Below are 18,842 nucleotides of genomic sequence, written 5' to 3'. Positions count from 1 at the left end.
AATAGATGACTTGTTGGATAGGCTGAATGTAATTTCTAAAAACTAAAGACTTTGTGCCTATGTGTTCTCAGGACTATCAGAATTTCATAGTAAAATCAGGAAATAAGCAAGAAAGTAACATAAATCTCATATTGTTTGAACATGAGAAGAAATCTATTTAAAGATGAGAGATCTTTTGGCAGGAATAACTTTCATTTCCTTTGAATCACACTGAGTGAGATAAGAGGAGAACATGGACGATAGTTAGAAAAGAGGATTTGAATATTGAAATATCATGCCACTGCAGGGCAGAAGCATGTCTTCATAATGCTAAAGTTTTTCTTTTATAATTATGGCAGAATATGAATTCAGCACATCTTTAAACACAAGTTGTTGGAAATTCATTTTATAGAGAAGTTTAGAATAGGTAGTCTGTTGGGTCATGTAAAACTTTTCTTAAATCCAATAAGAGAAAGACAGACCTGAAATAGATGTAAAACTTTCATGTTGTGTTGGTTACTAATGCCAATCTTCCGAGCTTAATACAGGGAGTTCCAAAGACTGGATTTTTAGTATGACAGAGGAAAATGTACCTACTTACTCTAAGAAAGAAACTTCAGTATTTGTGTAATTATGCCTGTCTTCTAATGGGAACTTCACTTTCAAAGCTTTTTCTTCATCTTTTAATTTCTATTGAATGCCAGCTTTGCCTCAGCAACTTTTCTCACAAGTTGAAAAGATGAAAGCAGGGGAGATTCAATTATCAATGATGTCACAGAATTTGAGGCATTTCCAATCATGCTTGTTTGTTCATTTCACATAATCTCAAAACTCACTGATGTGCACCAACTTAAAATGAATTTACTGACTTAACCACAAGATCTTGGAGCTCTAATTGCCTGGGAAACTGCAAGAATGCAGCATTTGAACTCATTGGTCCTGACATTAAAAGACGCTGTTAAATATTTAAAGTAGTTAAGAGAACTGTAGTTTCTGTTAAATAAATATAATGTTTATTAAAGAATGTGCCAACTTTTAGGAGACTTATATAGCTTTTTGGTAGTTTTGGTGTATGATTTTGAAATATTTCAATGTTAAGACATATGCAGCATAAGCAGTCTACCAAATTTTTCAAGATGGAGACATGTGATTTGTAAGAATAGAATATAAGAGGCAATATTGTATGGTTATGGGTGGAGAGCCTGCAAGTAGACTGCTGGGTTCAAATCCCGCTTGTCCACTTACTTAACTAAATAACACTGCATGTGTTAACTAAATTGCTTGTGTTTCAGTTTCCTTAGTTATTAATGAGATTAATGGTACTAGTATCTTCTTCACAGAGAGGTTGTGAAGATTAAATGTGTTATTGTATATGAAGTATCTATAGCAACATCACATAAGCATTAGCTTTTCTGATTATTTCCAAAGGTAATTGCAGTTTTTCTTCAGGATATGTGGAATCCTAGAATGTAATATAGTAACACATAGAAAAATATATATGAGGAAGTCTGTAGTAAGTTCAAGCATATTGCTTTGAAAAATTCAGTAATTAACTCACAGCTGCAAATGTGGTCTTTTATACATCCATTCTAGAACATGTTCCTCACAGTCTAGCTCACTGTATGTCAAAATGTATATTAAGGATCAATTACATTAGAATCAAAGGGCTACCTGTTAGATGCAGATTCCTGGGCCTCAATCTAAATTCACTGGATCAAAATTTTTGAGTCTGTGAGTTAGCATTTTAACAGACATTTGAGTTGTTTCTTATGCGGGACAAATTTTGAGAACTTACGTCTCTAGTCATTCATGATTCCCCGTTGTGCTGTAATTCACTTACACTCTTTCTCAAGTAGAACTTCAGGTGTCTACCTACTTCTCTCAGCTCAGAATTCTATCACATCTCATGTTCAAGGAATTTTTTTCTTTCAAAATCACAGTAGACCAAAGTTGATCTTTTTCTTACGCATCGCTGCCTCATCACCCCTCCATTCTGTATTCTCTTTCTCATTCCTAGTCCATTTCTTTCCCACTATTTGTCATAAGTGAGGTGTGAAATCATTCTGGCTTTAGAATTCCACAGAAAATGTTCAGTTGTCTTTGGTGGCCTAGAATTACTCCTAAACTCCTGTCTCGCCCAGGCTTTGCCTTTTCCCTTTTTCTCTCATCCTTTTCATTTCCTTTCTTTGGGTTAACGTTCCTGCCTTAGAAGTCAGGGGAAGAGAGAACAGTTTTATTTCTTCTCCCAAGTTCCTTCACTCCCATGGCAGGTGAAATTCTAAGAGAGAAGGCACAGGTGTAGAAAATGCCTTCGGACTCCAGAATCTTCAGTTCTTTTGGCCTGTGTCTCTTTCCTGGACTCCGTCTGACCTCTGCATCCCTGTCAATGGATTTTGCAATTATGAGTATGTGAGACATCATTAAGCAATCTCAGATTGCATTGTTTGAATATACTTGACTGAGAAAATTGCATTTAAACTAAAATATATCAAGAACTCATGTATTTGGTGGTTTTTAAACACAAAGCGACACGTAGCCATGTGGAAATACCACATAACATGAACATTTTATTACTTCTTAACCAAGGTAGAGATTAATAGGAAGCATTTTGGCTCATAGAGTGCATAATGCAACTCTCCTTTAAAACACATGAACTTGTTATGTTCGTGTGACTGGTCACATAATCCATTGGAATCTTAATGATCCGTGAGATCAATTGTTCACATTTTTAGAGGTACATCTACATTACAAAACAACAGCGCTTTCAAGAGGCCACTGCACTGTTGTCCTTTTGAAAGCACTTGAATCACACAGCACTGCAAGTAGGAACACTATTGGTGACTCATAAACACACACATTCTAGTAGGAAAACAGTACAAGTTATGGAAAAGAAGGAAATACACATTTTGCCAAATTTACTTATTTTTAAAGCAACATAGACATCTTCTAAGAAATGCTATTAGTATTTTAGCTAGTCGAACGGGACACATTTAAGTCTTGGAAATTTATGTTGAAACCATTAGCATTTCCCTGCAATAACTAAAAAATTTTAAAAAGCATTCTCAAGTAAGACAAATTTCAGGAAAAAGTGGACACAACAAACAAATCATTTTATTAATAAAGTTTCAGCTTCAGCTGCTTTTATATCTCAGTTTTAAGAGTTCTCTCAGTTTAAAAGAGTTCTCTCATGTAATAAAAAAATACATGAAGAAGCCCCATTAAGACTGTTGATCTATTTGATAATGTTAGGTTTTAGCTTGCATTTTATAGTTTCATTTGGAGGGAAGATGGGCTTAAATTCCATTTCCAAGGTACTGCTTTATGTTTTTCTTAGGATAAACTACAGGATCAAAAATTTTTAAAGCCCTAATTTAAAAAATAAGTTTAAGGCTACTGATAACTATTATTTTGATATATAGGTTAAAGAACAAAATGTAGTTATGAATTATATCATAGAAGAGATTGTGATTTTAAACTTATTTCTCTGATCCCTTATTTAGGTTGGATGGCTTAATATTTGATGTATTTATGTCTTAGTTCCTTACCGTCTAGTTCTTCACTCTGTTTATATCTGTAGGCAACAAGGTCTAATGAAAATACATTAGGTATGTTTTGTAAGAAAGCTTTTTTTTTTTTCTTCCCTTATAGGGATGCCCTCTACATCTTTATTAGTAAATCTCCTCTCAGCTTTATTCATCCCTTATGTGTTTGGAGAAACAGAAATAAGGTTTGCCGGACAAACAAAATTTGTAGTTAATGAAACAAGTACAACAGTTATTCGTCTTGTCATCGAAAGGATAGGAGAGCCAGCAAATGTCACTGCAATTGTATCGGTAAGAAGTGATGTAGTCTGTTCTTTCTGAAATAGAAGATATGACATTTCTTGGTTTCAGGGATGAGAATTTTTTTTTTTTTTTAACTGAGATTCTGAGTAGTTTCATTTCACTCTGGGTAGAAATAAATGACAGCTTCACGGACATGATTTTTTTTTAACTGTTTGAGATTCTGAGTAGTTTTATTATGATAAATGATTTGCAGGTATACTATTCCATTCATATTTCCTCTAGGTTTATAGGGTACTGCAATGTAGCACATGCACTTGACAATAATGGTAAAGATAATATTCCTAAGTAAAATAACATTTTACTTTGGGTAATTTGGATTCCAGTTATCTCTGCTCAGATATTTCAGGTGGCTTAGGGAAAATACATAAAATATTTAAAAATAATGGCAAATTAAAAGTGAATTTTGTCAGAATGCCTGGGAGAAATTAAATTCGTTAACTCAAATAGAAGTTAGGCAGGATTTGTTAAAGTATCAAGTTGTCTTGCACACAGTTTAGTTCTTAGATGGATTATGTGTGCATGTATCTGTGTCTACATTTAACCAGAAAGTAATGTCATATGACCACTAAGGATATTGCTATATCTGAGGCCCAAAGTACTTGAAATTTTTTTTCAAAAATAAGTTTTGAAGCAGTAGGTTAAATGACCACATTGTGAAACATTGTAAAAAAGAGATAAAAAAGGAAAAGAAAGATATAAAAAAATCTATGAAACAAACCCAGTTTTATAACTTGGTGCATTGCTTTTAGTTTTTAATTTGTGACATGTATGTATATATTTATTGAATTCACTTTAACTTGAATATACATTATACTTGGTAACCTCTTATATGTAATTTTGGCTGTATCATAGGAATGTTTTGGGGTGATCCTGTCATTTTCACAGGTTCCCTCTATGGTGGCATCATCATTTCCCAATTATTTTTCACCTGGTTTTCACTGAGGTTGCTTCCAGTTTTTGTTGTTGTAAATGCTGCTCTGATGAAATGTTTACATATGTATCGATTTTTACATATTTTGGATTGTTAGATGATTTTTTTGGGTTGGATTACTGTGTTTTTTTCTTTATTTGTTTCAGTGGCTCTTAATAGTTAATGCTTTCTAAAAGACTGTGCCACTTTTTATATTAAGGTATAATTACAGGTTTTTCATTACTCTTATTCAGATATTTCAAGTATTTAATGAAAACTAGAAAATGACTATAATTCCCCAAACATGTTTTTCATTTTTTGTTTGCACTAAATCATAGTTTTTTTTTTTTTCTAGTAGCTAAGCTATTCATTCTGATATCTTTGGCAAAAGAGAAATCTCATTTAGATTTGCACAAGAAGTTGCTCCTTTATAAAATTTCATCATTACCATTCCCTTGAAAATCTTATTAGCAATGCTGATGCTATAGAATGAGGTCCTAAAAACTTAAGGAAACATTTGTCATGACTAATAATTTGGAATGCTAAAAGAATTGAGTCTTTATTAAAACTGTGGGAGAATATAAATAAAACTTCAGTTGAAAGTTCTGGAAAAAGCACTTCTTTGAAACTTATAGGATAAATAATTTTTATTTTCCTGGTATATTTTGACAGGCTGTTTCTGCTTCTTCTTTGAGGGAGTTTTAGCTACTTTTTTGTTGTTGTTGTTAAGGTTTGCTGTAATCCATTTCAGATCAATCAAGAGGCAGAGAAAAAAAAATTCATGTCCATACTTCCTATACAATTATTGCTTTTCTATGTAATGATTCCTTTACCTTTTAGAACATAAACAAGTATTTTATTTAGAATCATTTTTAATAATGCTTTTTGAAGGTGATTTTTATTGGTTGTTAAATATTTGTTTTGTTTTTGTATGCCCTGTCTATAAACATCAGTGTCAGCTGATGATTCCTGTTTTTTCTGTTGATGGCCCTAATTGGCATCAGTTTTGGTGGTCCTAACGCTGTGTTACAAGAACTGTCTCTGTTTTGCATTTGATAGCTGTATGGAGATGACACTGGTGACTTTTTTGATACATATGCTGCAGCGTTTATACCTGTTGGAGAAACAAATAGAACAGTGTACATAGCAGTGTGTGATGATGAATTGCCAGAGCCTGACGAAACTTTTACTTTTCACTTAACATTACAGGTGAGTCCTTCTAGCTCCTGCTGCCCACCTTAAACTCATAGAAACCTGACAATGCTTAAAAATCTGTTTCTCTAGAGATAAGCCAATCTAGAGACTAAAGGTGGTTTTCAAAGAAGTCAGAACTGACAGTCTCGTTGGCACTTCCATGGTCTGGTTATTTTTCCTCAGACAATCTTGTTTAGAAGATTCTCCAGTTTTGGGATCCATTAGCTTAGTTAGGAATTGCCATGACAGATGCTTAAGAAAACCTGTCTTTCCCTTTGGCTCTTTTCTCTTTTATCCCTTCCCTGCTACCAGATGCACAAAGAATGACCGAGACTTCTGAGTTCAAAGGAGAGGGATACAAAAAGCAAGCCTGGAAGTGGGAGTTCCCTGTGCCTTAGAATTGTTTGGGAGTACCCCTGGGAAAAATGCTTTAATAGCCTAATGTTTAATTGTCCTTTATGGCTTGATCTATTGGGTTGAGGTAATGACTGCTGAGCTGCTCTAGTTAATTTTCTGAGGGGCATTGAGAATTCTTTTTAGAATGATTATATTTGTATGAGTAAATTTTTTACAAAAATGATACTTGAAATAATTGTTTTGCCTTTGTATATCACTTTTTTGCATCTTCTTTCACGTTGCTTTAGAATATCAATAGAAATGTGGTAGAAAACTCTTCCCTTATTAATCAGAAAACATGTTTTAATATTTTATCTTTAATATGGCTCTACAATTTATAGAGTAAGCAATTCTTAAGTTTCAGCACCTTCTAGAGTGTGAGAGAAAAACATGTTTGAATAGAATTCTCTACTGCTTATTAATTGTCTGTTATATTAGTAATGACATTAGGGTACTTATACCATCACTAGCCACTGTTTACTTATCACTGTAATGATTTAGTGATTACTGGTTTTTAAAACTTTTTTGAAAAGTTTTTATTTGGGACTTCTTTACCATGTTGACTTAATTTGAAAATATTTTCTTAATCTGCATTAGAAATATACTTATATTTTTATTCATAGCCTTTTTTAATGTTTATTTATTTTGATTTCTTTTTTTCTTTTGTAGTTTATTGTCAAGTTGGTTTCCATATAATATTCATAGTCTTAACAATAACTTTAAGACAGAAACTCTATTAAAATCATTCTTTTTTTCCTCTTATTTTTAATTTATTAACTTTTTTGGGGGGGTTTATTTTAGAAACCTTCAGCAAATGTGAAGCTTGGATGGCCAAGGACTGTTACTGTGACAATATTATCAAATGACAATGCATTTGGAATTATTTCATTTAATATGGTATGGATACAATTTGATTAATCTTGCGGTTGCTAGATAGTAATTATTAAAATTTTAAATTATTTTTCATGATGTTACCTGGTATCATCTTGCCTGAAATTTAATAAAATTCGCTCTAACTTCATATCCCATATTCTGTAGACTGTCCATTTGTTCTCCCTGAGATTTCTTTCTTTTTTTTTTTTTTTTTAAATGTTTTTTTATTTACTTCTAGGATAGAGAGAGAGACAGCGTGAGCAGGGAAGGGTCAGAGAGAGAGGGAGACACAGATTCTGAAACAGGCTCCAGGCTCTGAGCTGGCAGTCAGCACAGAGCCCGACGCGGGGCCCAAACCCACGAACCGCGAGACCATGACCTAAGCGAAAGTCGGACGCTTAACCGACTAAGCCACCCAGGCGCCCCATGTTCTCCCTGAGATTTCTTCAGATTGAGGAGGCCTGTGTGACCCTGGCTGCCTCGTGTCCTAGTCTCCTTCTGCTGACCGTTCCACCTGACTCATTCTTTACCTCCTTTGGGCATTTCAAACTTGGTTGTGTTTTAGTCTGTTGCATCTGTTGTAACAGAGTTCCATAGACTGGCGGCTTAAAAACAACAGAAATGTATTTCTCATAGTTCTGAAGGCTGAAGTCCAAGATTAGGGCACTAGCAGATTTGGTGTCTGGTGAAGGCCCGTTTCCTGGAGTCTTCTTGTTATACTTTCATAAGATGGAAGGGGCAGAGGAGCTCTCTGGGGTCTCTTTGATAAGCACACTTATCCCAATTGAGAGCTTTGCCCTCATCATCTGATCACCCCAATGGCCCCACTCCTACAATGTGAACATGACTTTGAGCTGGAGGGTGAGGACACAGACATTTAGTCTTGTAGCAGTTGTAATCCAATTCATTTTGCTTGGTTTTCTCAGCTGCCACTTAAAGAAAATCTTGTTTGTCAGCCTCCTCTGAAAGGTGGGAGGTGAGAAAAACTTACTGAAAGAAATACTGGAAAAACCTATAGTAAATGTAAAATTGAATAGCAGATATTATAGTTCTTTCTCAGTCCCTACAGACCCACAAGATAGGTCCCCCACTGAGAGAAGTTGTTTCCAGTTCCTCAAGTGAAACAAAATGTATCTTGGATACAATTGGATTTTGCCACTAAGTTTTAGACTGTAATAACCTTCCTGATATGGAGTCTTTTTGAATCATGTTACTAATTATCGTTACTAAAACATGATGTTATACTCCCCAGCTTTTTATTTATTTTCCAATATAGATTGCTGCTGCAATTGGTGTATTGTATGTCATTTTGTTAGTACCTTAAATTATCTTTGAAATGAGGTGGGCTTTAGATAAATACGATCTTTTAATTGCAGTATCTTTATTAAAAAAGATACGTGGATAATGTCAATATAGTAGACATTTTGTGATCTCCATTATATTGTCATTTATAAAATTAATTAAATTAATTAATCAGTCATTTCTATTTAAATTATGGGGAATTATTAATTATGAAGCAGGCTCCCTTAATTGCTTAATTTCTCTTTCTGCCTTTCTCCTTTCTTTTATATTCACTCCCAATTTATCCCCCTTACCTCATACTGACTTGTTTAAAGGTTCCTTCCTACCTTCCTTCCTTCCTTCCTTCCTTCCTTCTTCTTTCCTTTTTTCTCCCTCCCTCCCTCCCTTCTCTCTCTCTCTCTCTCATCTTAGCCTGTGGGAATGAATCCTAGTCTTTCCCATTGGTCACAGGTCCCTGACTATTGTGGTTGCAGTGCTGCCAGGAAGCCTCTGACTGGGCACCTGCATCGTGTGGTTAAAATTAAATCAACTCGCTGCTAGCTGTTGAGCTCACAGTGGTTAGTAAATAGGCTGGATTTGGATCCTGGCCTGGACGATGAAGATGACACAGATGGTTTGATGTCTTTGGGACAGGCATTCCTATCCCCATTTATGGATGGGAACACTGAGACTTGGTGTCACCAGCAAAGATGTACATTGGTGCCCTAGCTGGCATACACCTGCCTGCTTCCCTCTTCCTCCTCTTCTAGCTCGAGTTTCAGGCAGCCAAGCCAGAACGTTTCAACTTTTGAAGTCTTAGCTTCTTTCTTTCAGTGATCATATCCTGACAGCGATTAGTGGTTCTATTCTTTTCATTGGTAGACTGACCAATGAGGAGGGAACAGTGGCTGGGAGCAAGATCTGTGAGTGGTGCTTCCAGTGGATAGTTGCAAATGAGCTTCTCTGATCTGGAGATGCAACTTGTTTCTGTGACCTCCTGGGCCTCTGTGAGCATTTGAGTTTGTCATCTTTCTACTAGATAATCTTTAAGATCCCTCAGCAGAACAGCTAGTTGGTGGAGCCAGAACAAAAACTTGCATGTTTTGCCAGACTAGTTTTATGTTCCCTTTACACTATTATTTTTCAAAGATTTTTGTTAGATACAACTAATTAATGCTAGGAAGTACAGCATTCTGAGGACACCAGGTGAATCAATTTATCTATGAAAATTTAGTATTTCTAAGGTAATAGTGTGTACCACCTCTGCCTCATCTGGTTGATGAGTGCCTGATTGTCTTTGTTCTTCCTGATAGCCCTTTTCAATCACAGTGAGTGAACCTAGGGGCAGAAATGAATCTGTGCCTCTTACTCTTATCAGAGAAAAAGGAACTTATGGAATGGTTACTGTGACTTTTGAGGTAAGTGTACTGTGGAATCACTTTATTTTATTTTTTATTTATTTATTTTTTGACAGTGAGAGAGAGCAGGCAAGCTGGGGAGGGGCAGAGAGAGAATCAGAAAGAGTCTTAAGCATATAAACAGCATCTCTTCTCAGAACTCAGTCTCCCTCGTGCCCTTCTTAATTTTTTTCTCCATAATATTTATAATCTGAAAAATATATATTTCTTTATCAGTTCTTCCTTTCATTAAATGTCAGGTCCTTGTGGGTTAGGAGTTTACCTCTTTGCTGATACATCCTTAGCACCTAAATAAGGTCAGGCACAGAATACTTAATAAGTACTTTTCAAAAGGAAGGATTCTATTACATCTTTATATCTAGCCAGTTAGTATGTTACTATGCTTATTTTAAAGATGGGAAAAGTGCTGCTTGGAGTTGCTGAATATGTTGCTCAGTGTTAAACACAGTCAGTGGTGGATTTGATTCTATGACTTAAGAGAATTTACTAGTTTTGAATACCTTCCTCTCATGGAAAGATATGCTTTTTCTCAGGTTTAATTTAATGGCTGAAAAAAAAGAGAAAGCTCTTAGAAACCATATAGTTTAATGTGATTATAGTCTAGATCTGTAATTACAGGCCTTGACTATTAATTAGGGCAGACTTATATTCAGTTTTCTATAATTCTTCTCACAAAACATTTTTAAGTAAAAATCAGATTTTTGTCACTTGGCATCACAATAATGCTTTCCTAATCTTGTGAAATATTTTGTATTTACAGATGGCACTATGTGTTTCTTTTTAGGTAGAGGGTGGCCCAAATCCACCTGAGGAAGATTTGAGCCCAGTGAAAGGAAATATCACCTTTCCCCCTGGCAGAGCAATGGTAGTTTATAACTTGACAGTACTTGATGATGAGGTGAGATAATGTTAAATGCTTCAGTGGGTAGTACACACATGTTAAAGAACATTATGGCGAGCATTAAGTTGTGTTCAGTGTTAGAAATTATTCAAGAACATAATCCTATGTGAAGTTAGTGTATTGTGCTAATTAGTGTATACTTTAACTATAAATAGCCATTACTGTGTATATCTGTTTAATATTTACCTTATTTCACAATTGTATATATCTAAAAGCCAATGAATCTGAATATAACTGGCAACCACATGTAATACAGTAACTTAAGCATTTTGTAAACCTTGATGATTGATTTTTGTTAGTGATTTCAGTTTTGAGTAGGTATATTCCTACCTACCTACTGTAAGTATTTTACTATAAAAGCAAAGAAAATTCTGTAATTGATATTCTTTTATTTGGATATTTTATTTTTAATTAAAACATTTTTTTTTAAACATTTCTTTAGACACAGAGAGACACAGAGCACAAGTGGAGAGGGACAGAAAGAGAGAGGGACACACAGGCTCCAGGCTCTGGACGTGGGACTCAAACCCACGAACCATGAGATTATAACTTGAGCCAAAGTTGGACGCTTAACCGACTGAGCCACCCAGGTGCCCCTTGTTTGGATATTGTAATGTTCACATTCATGGGAAAGCTTTAGTTATTTTTACATTTCACATTGAAGCTACCAAGGATTGAGATATATGACACAGCTAACTTAACTAAGGAGATAATTCATTTGAACAGTAATGTGCAGGGATATCTCCTGTGAGCTAAATGAGAGAAAACATAACTTTTATACTTGATCTTAACCTAGAGGCCGAGAAGCGATTGAGAAAACATAACTTTTAATAAAACAATCAGTATTGTCAGAAAAAAAAAAGAAAATTGCTGGGAATTTATAAGCATCCCTCTACCTTCCTACAAAAAATCATGAAATCAAATCACAACAAATCCCAAGAGTAGAAAAACAAATTAATTAGAAGATATTATTAGAAACTATCTCTCTTGAAAAAAATGAAATATTAGTTAACATTGATAACTCTTGTTTATCTGTTTCTGTAAACTAATAAAAACCTTTTGTTTTTAGATCCTTGAAAAGGTTATAATTTGGGAAAATGGTTAATTATACATTTTAACTATAAACTTAAAAGATCGTCTTCTGAGGATAATGTACATCATGGTACCTATAGTTAATAAAGCAGTGTCGTATGTTTGAAAGTTGCTGAGAGTGGATCTTAAGTGTTCATCCACACATGCACACAAGAGTCAACGATGTGAGGTGATGGATGTGTTAATCTGGATCTTGGCAGTCATAAAAAAAATGTACATGTATATCAAATCATCATGTAGAATTTAAAAAGCTCAACAGTATAGTGAAGATTATCCCTAGGATTTCTGTGCAATTGAAAAAAAAACGTTTGATTTTAATAAGGTGAACATTTGCATGATAGTGACTCTTAGAGCTCGTTCTCCAGAGAGGCATGAGGTGTATTTTGGAAATCATGATTGGTATCGTACATTTACGTCATGAATTAGAAACCATTTAGAGAGAAGCAAGAATAATTCATGTGGTTGAAAACTAACAATATGTATGTGATGTTTAATGTAGTTTCCAGATTCTTACATATTATACATCTATAATAACATTATTTCAGCTTCTTAGATATTCTTATATTTAATATGAGATTACCATAATGCTGCTCTTGATTCTACTAATCTGATAAAACTAGCAAAATTTCATGTCTGGCTTTACTGTCCTATCATTAACATCATCTAAAGATTGATCAAGGTTAGAAGATATTATACCTATACCCTAATTCCTGTGTAGACAATTGCTTTGTGAACTTTTCTTTTCCTATCTAAAATACATTATTTAACTTAGGAAAATATTTTAATATGTAACTATTAAATGGGCCTGTTTCCTCCCTCCAGTTAAAATATTTTTGTTTCTATGTTTGTATTGAAACATAGTGACTTGATTTTGTGCACTTGGTTTCTTTGCAGATGTTTTGGCTATTGATATTTTTGTTCCTGTTTATATTTATTTGACAGGTACCAGAAAATGATGAAATATTTTTGATTCAACTGAAAAGTGTAGAAGGAGGAGCTGAGATCAACATCTCTAGGTGCTCAGTTGAGATAATCATTAAGAAAAATGATAGTCCCGTGAGATTTATTCAAAGTGTTTACTTGGTCCCTGAGGAAGATCACATACTCATAATTCCAGTGGTTCGTGGAAAAGATGATAGTGGGAATTTGATTGGATCTGATGAATATGAAGTTTCAGTCAGCTATGTTGTTATAACTGGGAACTCAACAGCACATGCCCAACAAAACTTAGATTTCATTGATCTTCAGCCAACCACAACTGTTGTTTTCCCACCTTTTGTTCATGAATCACACCTAAAATTTCAAATAGTTGATGACACCATTCCAGAGATTGCTGAGTCATTTCATGTTGTATTACTAAAAGATACCTTGCAGGGAGATGCTGTTTTATTAGGCCCTTCTATTGTGCAAGTCACCATTAAGCCAAATGACAAACCTTATGGAGTCCTCTCATTCAACAGTATCTTGTTTGAAAGGACGGTGGTAATTGATGAAGATACAACATCAAGGTATGGTTGATTTTGAACCTATTGCTACAATTATTGTATTTTATTTTTTAAATGTTTTTATTTTTTGAGGGTGGGGGAAGGGCATGGAGCAAGGTGGACAGAGGATCTGAAGTGGGTTTTGTGCTGCCAACAGACAACCTGATGTGGGGCTCGGACCCACAAATTGTGAGATCATAACCTGAGCTGAAGACAGATGCTTAGCTGACCAAGGTGTCCCTATTTTATTATTTTAAAATAATATATTATTTGAATACATTCCAAGATTTAGTATATGTGCTGTTGGACATAGTGCCAAACTGTGCCATTTCTTCCACCATGGTTTCACTGTTTTCTTCTTATTTTCAGAGTAATTTAAATATGCAAGTGAATTCATATTCCCTTCATATTAAAAACAGTAATTCACTCTTTATGATACTGATTCTGCTTTTACCAATATCTGATGGCCAGTTTGATATTGAAAAACCTAGCTAAGGGAAACATAATATAATATATGACCATGTGTATTGCTTTTAAAACTTTAGATTTGAAGACATTACAGTGGTTAGGAATGGTGGTACCCATGGGAATATTTCTGTGAACTGGGAATTGACCAGGAATAGCAGTGATCCTTCACCGGTAATAGCAGATATCAGACCAAGTTCTGGAGTTCTCCATTTTGCACAAGGGCAGATGTTGGCATCAATTCCTCTCACTATCGTTAACGATGATGTTCCAGAAGAGGCAGAAGCTTATCTACTTCGGATTCTTCCTCATACAATAAGAGGAGGTGCAGAAGTGAGCGAGCCAGCAGAGGTAGATCACTTGTTATGTTTTACTTATGTGAATGTTTCTGTGTTACAGAGGAGCCAAAGAATTTGATCACACAAATCACTTTTATGTTTAGTTTGATGCAACAGGAAAAATACTAGTTTTGGAAATGACATTTGTTTCTGTTGCTCAAGGTTGTCTCTTTTGTAAGTAAGTTTACCCTTCAAAAAAATCCCATAAATAATACATTAGTAAAGTTGTCAAATCTATTATTTTAAAATTCTTTTTAATGTTTATTTATTTTTGAGAGAGACTGAGTGTGAGGGGGGGAGGGTTAAAGACAGAGGGAGACACAGAATCTGAAGCAGACTCTAGGCTCTGAGCTGTCAGCACAGAGCCCAGTGTGGGTCTTAAACTCATGACCACGAGATCATGACCCGAACTGAAGTCAGATGCTTAACTCACTGAGCCACCCAGGTGCTCCTCAAATCTATTTTTGATTCATCTTTTACTCGATTACATATTAAAAGTGACCATCTTTAGACATCTGTAAATAAATACTGAAGATCAGAATATCCTTAAAAATAGTTTGGTACTCTCAGATGTGAGAATTCTGTATTTTAATATTTTATTTCTTTATCTGCAGCTTTTGTTCTTCATTCAGGATAGTGATGATGTTTATGGCCTAATAATATTCTTTCCTCTGGAACACCAGAAGATTGAAAGCAGCCCAGGTGAACGATATTTATCCCTGAGTTTTACAAGACTAGGAGGAACCACAGGAGATGTGAACATGTTTTACTCTGCGCTGTATATTCCTGCTGGAGCCGTGGACCATTTGCGAGCAAAAGATGGCATCTTAAATACGTCCAGGAGAAATAACCTCATTTTTCCAGAACAAAAAACCCAAGTCACTACAAAATTACCAATAAGAAATGATGCATTCCTTCAAAATGGGGCCCACTTTCTAGTAAAGGTATTTTAATGATTAAAACATTTTCACCTTTGGTTAACCTGCACATGTACTTACCTGTGTGAGAGAGTTAACTGAATATTATCTTGCTCTCTTTTATGCTTTAGGTTCTACCATTGATTATTAAGTTTTGTTGAGGGAGTCCAAAGAGAGACTGTATCTGTTGTTAAGCCATATAAGGATGAATAAAAGGATTCTACTAAAGTTAATATTGTAATCAGGTGATAATAAAAGTACACCAACTTGAAATGCAGGTCAGAGTATAATGGATGACATAATGGAGTGACCCATATTGTTACTGAAGGAGGGTCAGGGAGTAGGGAGATGGAGAGAGGGAGAGAACTGCGATTCTTTGAGTTGATTTGGGCTAATATGACATAGGAATGGGATTTGTAGGATAAGTACTGTTTTTCATGATGGATTGCTGCAGGGAAGGCATTCTAGAAATAAAAACACAATATGAGAAAAGTTGTGTAGATATTTTTAAATAATATACTAAAATCTGTTTCTTTTGTGTATTAACTATAGATAGAATCTCTGGATTTTCATCTATTTAATAAAAAGAAGATAGGGTCCCATAGCATAGTACTTCCGTGTTGTTGTTTTTTTTATTTCTTAACTTTTATCAACCAAAATATTATTGCCAAAATTTTATTTATTTATTTTAATGTTTGTTTATTTTTGAGAGAGAGAGAACGAGCCGAGCAGGGTAGGGGCAGAGAGAGAGGGAGACATATAATTCAAGCAGGCTCTGGGATCTGTGCTGTCACCACAGAGCCTGATGTGGGGCTTGAAATCTCAAACTGTAAGATAATGTCCTGAGTTGAAGTCAGATGCTTAACTAACTGAGCCCAGGCACCTCTTACTGCCAGTATTTTAAAAATCTGTACTCACTATGATACTATGGTTATGTTTCCCGTGCATTTGGTTTTGGTTGAATCTGAAAATTAGAAAGCAATAAAATTATGTGCTTATCAATTTTGGTTATGTAAATGAATTTAATACAGAACTAGATAGTATGAATGGATGGATAAAGAGTTTATAGTCCTATATCACCACACATTTGCCAACCAAAATATATATCAAATGAAATAGCATATCCCATTAATTTTTTTGAATCATGCACATTTAAATTGGTTTCATATTTTTGCCTAGAGTTTGTTTTATGGTTTATTGTTGCTTTCTGTGGTGTTTGTAACTGCTCCCTTTCTATATGCTCTCTTTACCAGGTTATAGCTTCCAGTTGTCTTATATATTACGGATGGTGAGATTAGCGTATTAACTGCTTTCTGTGCATGCTTCTCACCTGCTACTTGGGATGGTTTTATTGAGCTCCTGAATTTTCCTGATCTCTTGCCTTTTCCTTCTTGGATTATGTTTTAGTTTTGTTTTAGTATATCTTCCTCAAATACATGTGCAGGAAAGGAATATGCAAGATAAACTTTTAGAGTCTTTGAGGAGCTGAAAACAAAATCCCAAACTCACATTGGTAGTTTGGCTTGTTAGAAATTTTTAGATTAAAATCATTTTTCTTCAGAATTTGGAAGATACTATCTTTTAGCTTCCACAGTTGTTGTTCCGCAGAGAAATTTGAGGGGAAAGACATTATTTACCTTTTTAGGTAACTTGATCACTGTCTCTGAAGGCCTTTTTTTTAATGTTTTTGGTGTTCTGAATTCTGCAGGGCTGTGTCCCACCTTATTTATTATTAAGCACTTGGTGGGGTAGCCCTTTTATCCTGAAGAATCTTGTCTTTTATTTTTTTTCTAAGACAGGCTACTGCTCATCCTTGTCCCATTTGTGTATTTCTTTTTCTTTTCTTTTTTTTTTTTTAGTTGTTACTATTTTTTATTTTGGAGAGAGAGAACGTGTGTGAGTGGGGAGAGGGGCCGAGGGGCAGAGGAGAGAGACAGAATCTTAAGCAGGCTACATGCTCAATGCAGAGCTCATTGTGGGGCTTGATCCCATGATCCTAGGATCATGACCTGAGCCGAAACCAAGAGTCGGATACTCAACCAACTACGTCACCCCAGTACCCCATTGTTTGTGTATTTCTTGAGGATTTCTGGTGGACGGGTCTAGTAGGTGATCTGTTATGGAGATACGTGATTTATTAGTATGTAGAAGATGCCTCTTTGTAATATGTGTACCCAGAGTTTTTACCACAGTTCCCAGAAATTTTGTCACTAGTAGTGGGAGAATCTCTTCTTTATCTTTTTTTTTTTTTTTTTTCTAGGAGAGAGAGAGAGACAGCGTGAGCAGGGGAGGGTCAGAGAGAGGGAGTCACAGCTCTGAAACAGGCTCCAGGCTCTGAGCTGGCAGTCAGCACAGAGCCCGATGCGGGGCTCGAACCCACGAACCGCGAGATCATGACCTAAGCGAAAGTCGGACGCTTAACCGACTAAGCCACCCAGGCGCCCCTCTTCTTTATCTTTTATTATTATTATTTTTATTGTGTGTCCCCTCACAATGGGGTATGTAGTGCATACTTATGAGGATAACGCATTCTTCTGAGGACCCATGAATTTCTCTTGGAGTGATGGGTGAGGAGAACATGGCCTTATACAAAGTTGTGTCTGCCTCCCCTTGGGTTGTGGGATGCCTTTGTGAGATGAATGGCCAGATTGGGGGAGTCTAGATCTGTGAAGTGGCATTGAGTACGTGATTGAGCCCATGGCCCTGGTCCTGTTCAATAATAACTTAAAGTGACAAGAATGCTGCTACTAGAACACATTTAGAGATACATTTAGAATTTTTTAAAAATGCTGTGAGTTTGGCCTTATACAAAATATGTCATAACTTTTAAAAATTGGTCCTAATAGATCTGAATGCATACTGACTTCACCTGCTTGCCCTTAGGGCAGCATTTCCCAAAGTTAGGAGTTTTCAGGAGTCTTTGGGAGATAGTAAATTCTCAAGAGGAGTTTTACAATTTAATCGAGTTTTTGTGGGGTTTTTTTTGGTGTCAACTCTGTCCTTTGCCTTCTCTGCTGTCGGTGTCCTCTGGATTCGGAGGCTTCTTACTAATCGACATTGTCTTAGGCTGCTCTAAAGGCTACAGTGGACTGGGTGGCTTTAACAGCAGACTTTTAGTTCTCATAGTGCTGGAGTCTGGGAAATCAGAGATCAGAGTGCTGGGCGTGGTGAGTGTCTGGTGCTTCCTGGTTTGCGGACTAATGTCTTATTGCTGCATCCTCACATAGTGGACAGAGAGAGAGGAAACAAGCTGTTTGGTGTCTCTTCATATAAGGGCACTAATCTCACAAGAACTCTACCCTCACGACCCACTTATTTCCCAAAGGTCCCATTTCCCAATGCTGTCTCGCTGGGGATTAGGTTTTCAATATGTGAATTCTGGGGGAACACAAACATTTAAATTCATAACATATGTTTAAGGGTATGTCAGTATTCAGTTCTCTCTCTGTCTGCCTCCAGTCTTGCACAGGGCACAACTGATATGTGAACTGAATTATTAACCCAAGTGAAATGAAGCAGAGATTTTATATAGTTTCTTTTGGTTTCATGGAGGTCTGGGCCTCCTGGCATCCTGGTAGTAGTCGTAGTGACAGGAGTGGAGTTTGGGACTGATGATGCAGAAAAGGTGACCTTGAGTCATAGTCAACTTTTCTGTCCCCTTTTTAGCTTTCTGATTTCTTTCCTCATGCTTCCTCAAGACTAGTTTTTACTGTAATACAGCCCCCCCTTATATCTGTGTCAATATTAGT

General features: G+C 35.7%; 1 protein-coding gene across 1 annotated transcript in view; it reads left to right on the top strand.

Moving 5' to 3' along the window:
• The first annotated feature begins 3,266 nt into the window (after window positions 1-3,266).
• ADGRV1 (adhesion G protein-coupled receptor V1) overlaps window positions 3,267-18,842 on the top strand; it is a 500,208-nt gene continuing 484,632 nt past the window's right edge. Inside the window, exons 1-10 of the mRNA XM_039255493.1 lie at window positions 3,267-3,290; window positions 3,557-3,584; window positions 3,628-3,812; window positions 5,794-5,943; window positions 7,126-7,221; window positions 9,792-9,896; window positions 10,681-10,794; window positions 12,832-13,397; window positions 13,919-14,189; window positions 14,791-15,120. Of these exons, the coding sequence (XP_039111424.1) occupies window positions 3,267-3,290; window positions 3,557-3,584; window positions 3,628-3,812; window positions 5,794-5,943; window positions 7,126-7,221; window positions 9,792-9,896; window positions 10,681-10,794; window positions 12,832-13,397; window positions 13,919-14,189; window positions 14,791-15,120 (1,869 nt within the window). The remainder of the gene's footprint in view (window positions 3,291-3,556; window positions 3,585-3,627; window positions 3,813-5,793; window positions 5,944-7,125; window positions 7,222-9,791; window positions 9,897-10,680; window positions 10,795-12,831; window positions 13,398-13,918; window positions 14,190-14,790; window positions 15,121-18,842) is intronic.

Source organism: Hyaena hyaena, unplaced genomic scaffold, assembly GCF_003009895.1.
Source record: "Hyaena hyaena isolate Hyena2069 unplaced genomic scaffold, ASM300989v1 scaffold_529, whole genome shotgun sequence".
Taxonomy (NCBI): Eukaryota; Metazoa; Chordata; class Mammalia; order Carnivora; family Hyaenidae; genus Hyaena; species Hyaena hyaena.
This window is presented reverse-complemented; position numbering and strand designations above follow the sequence as displayed.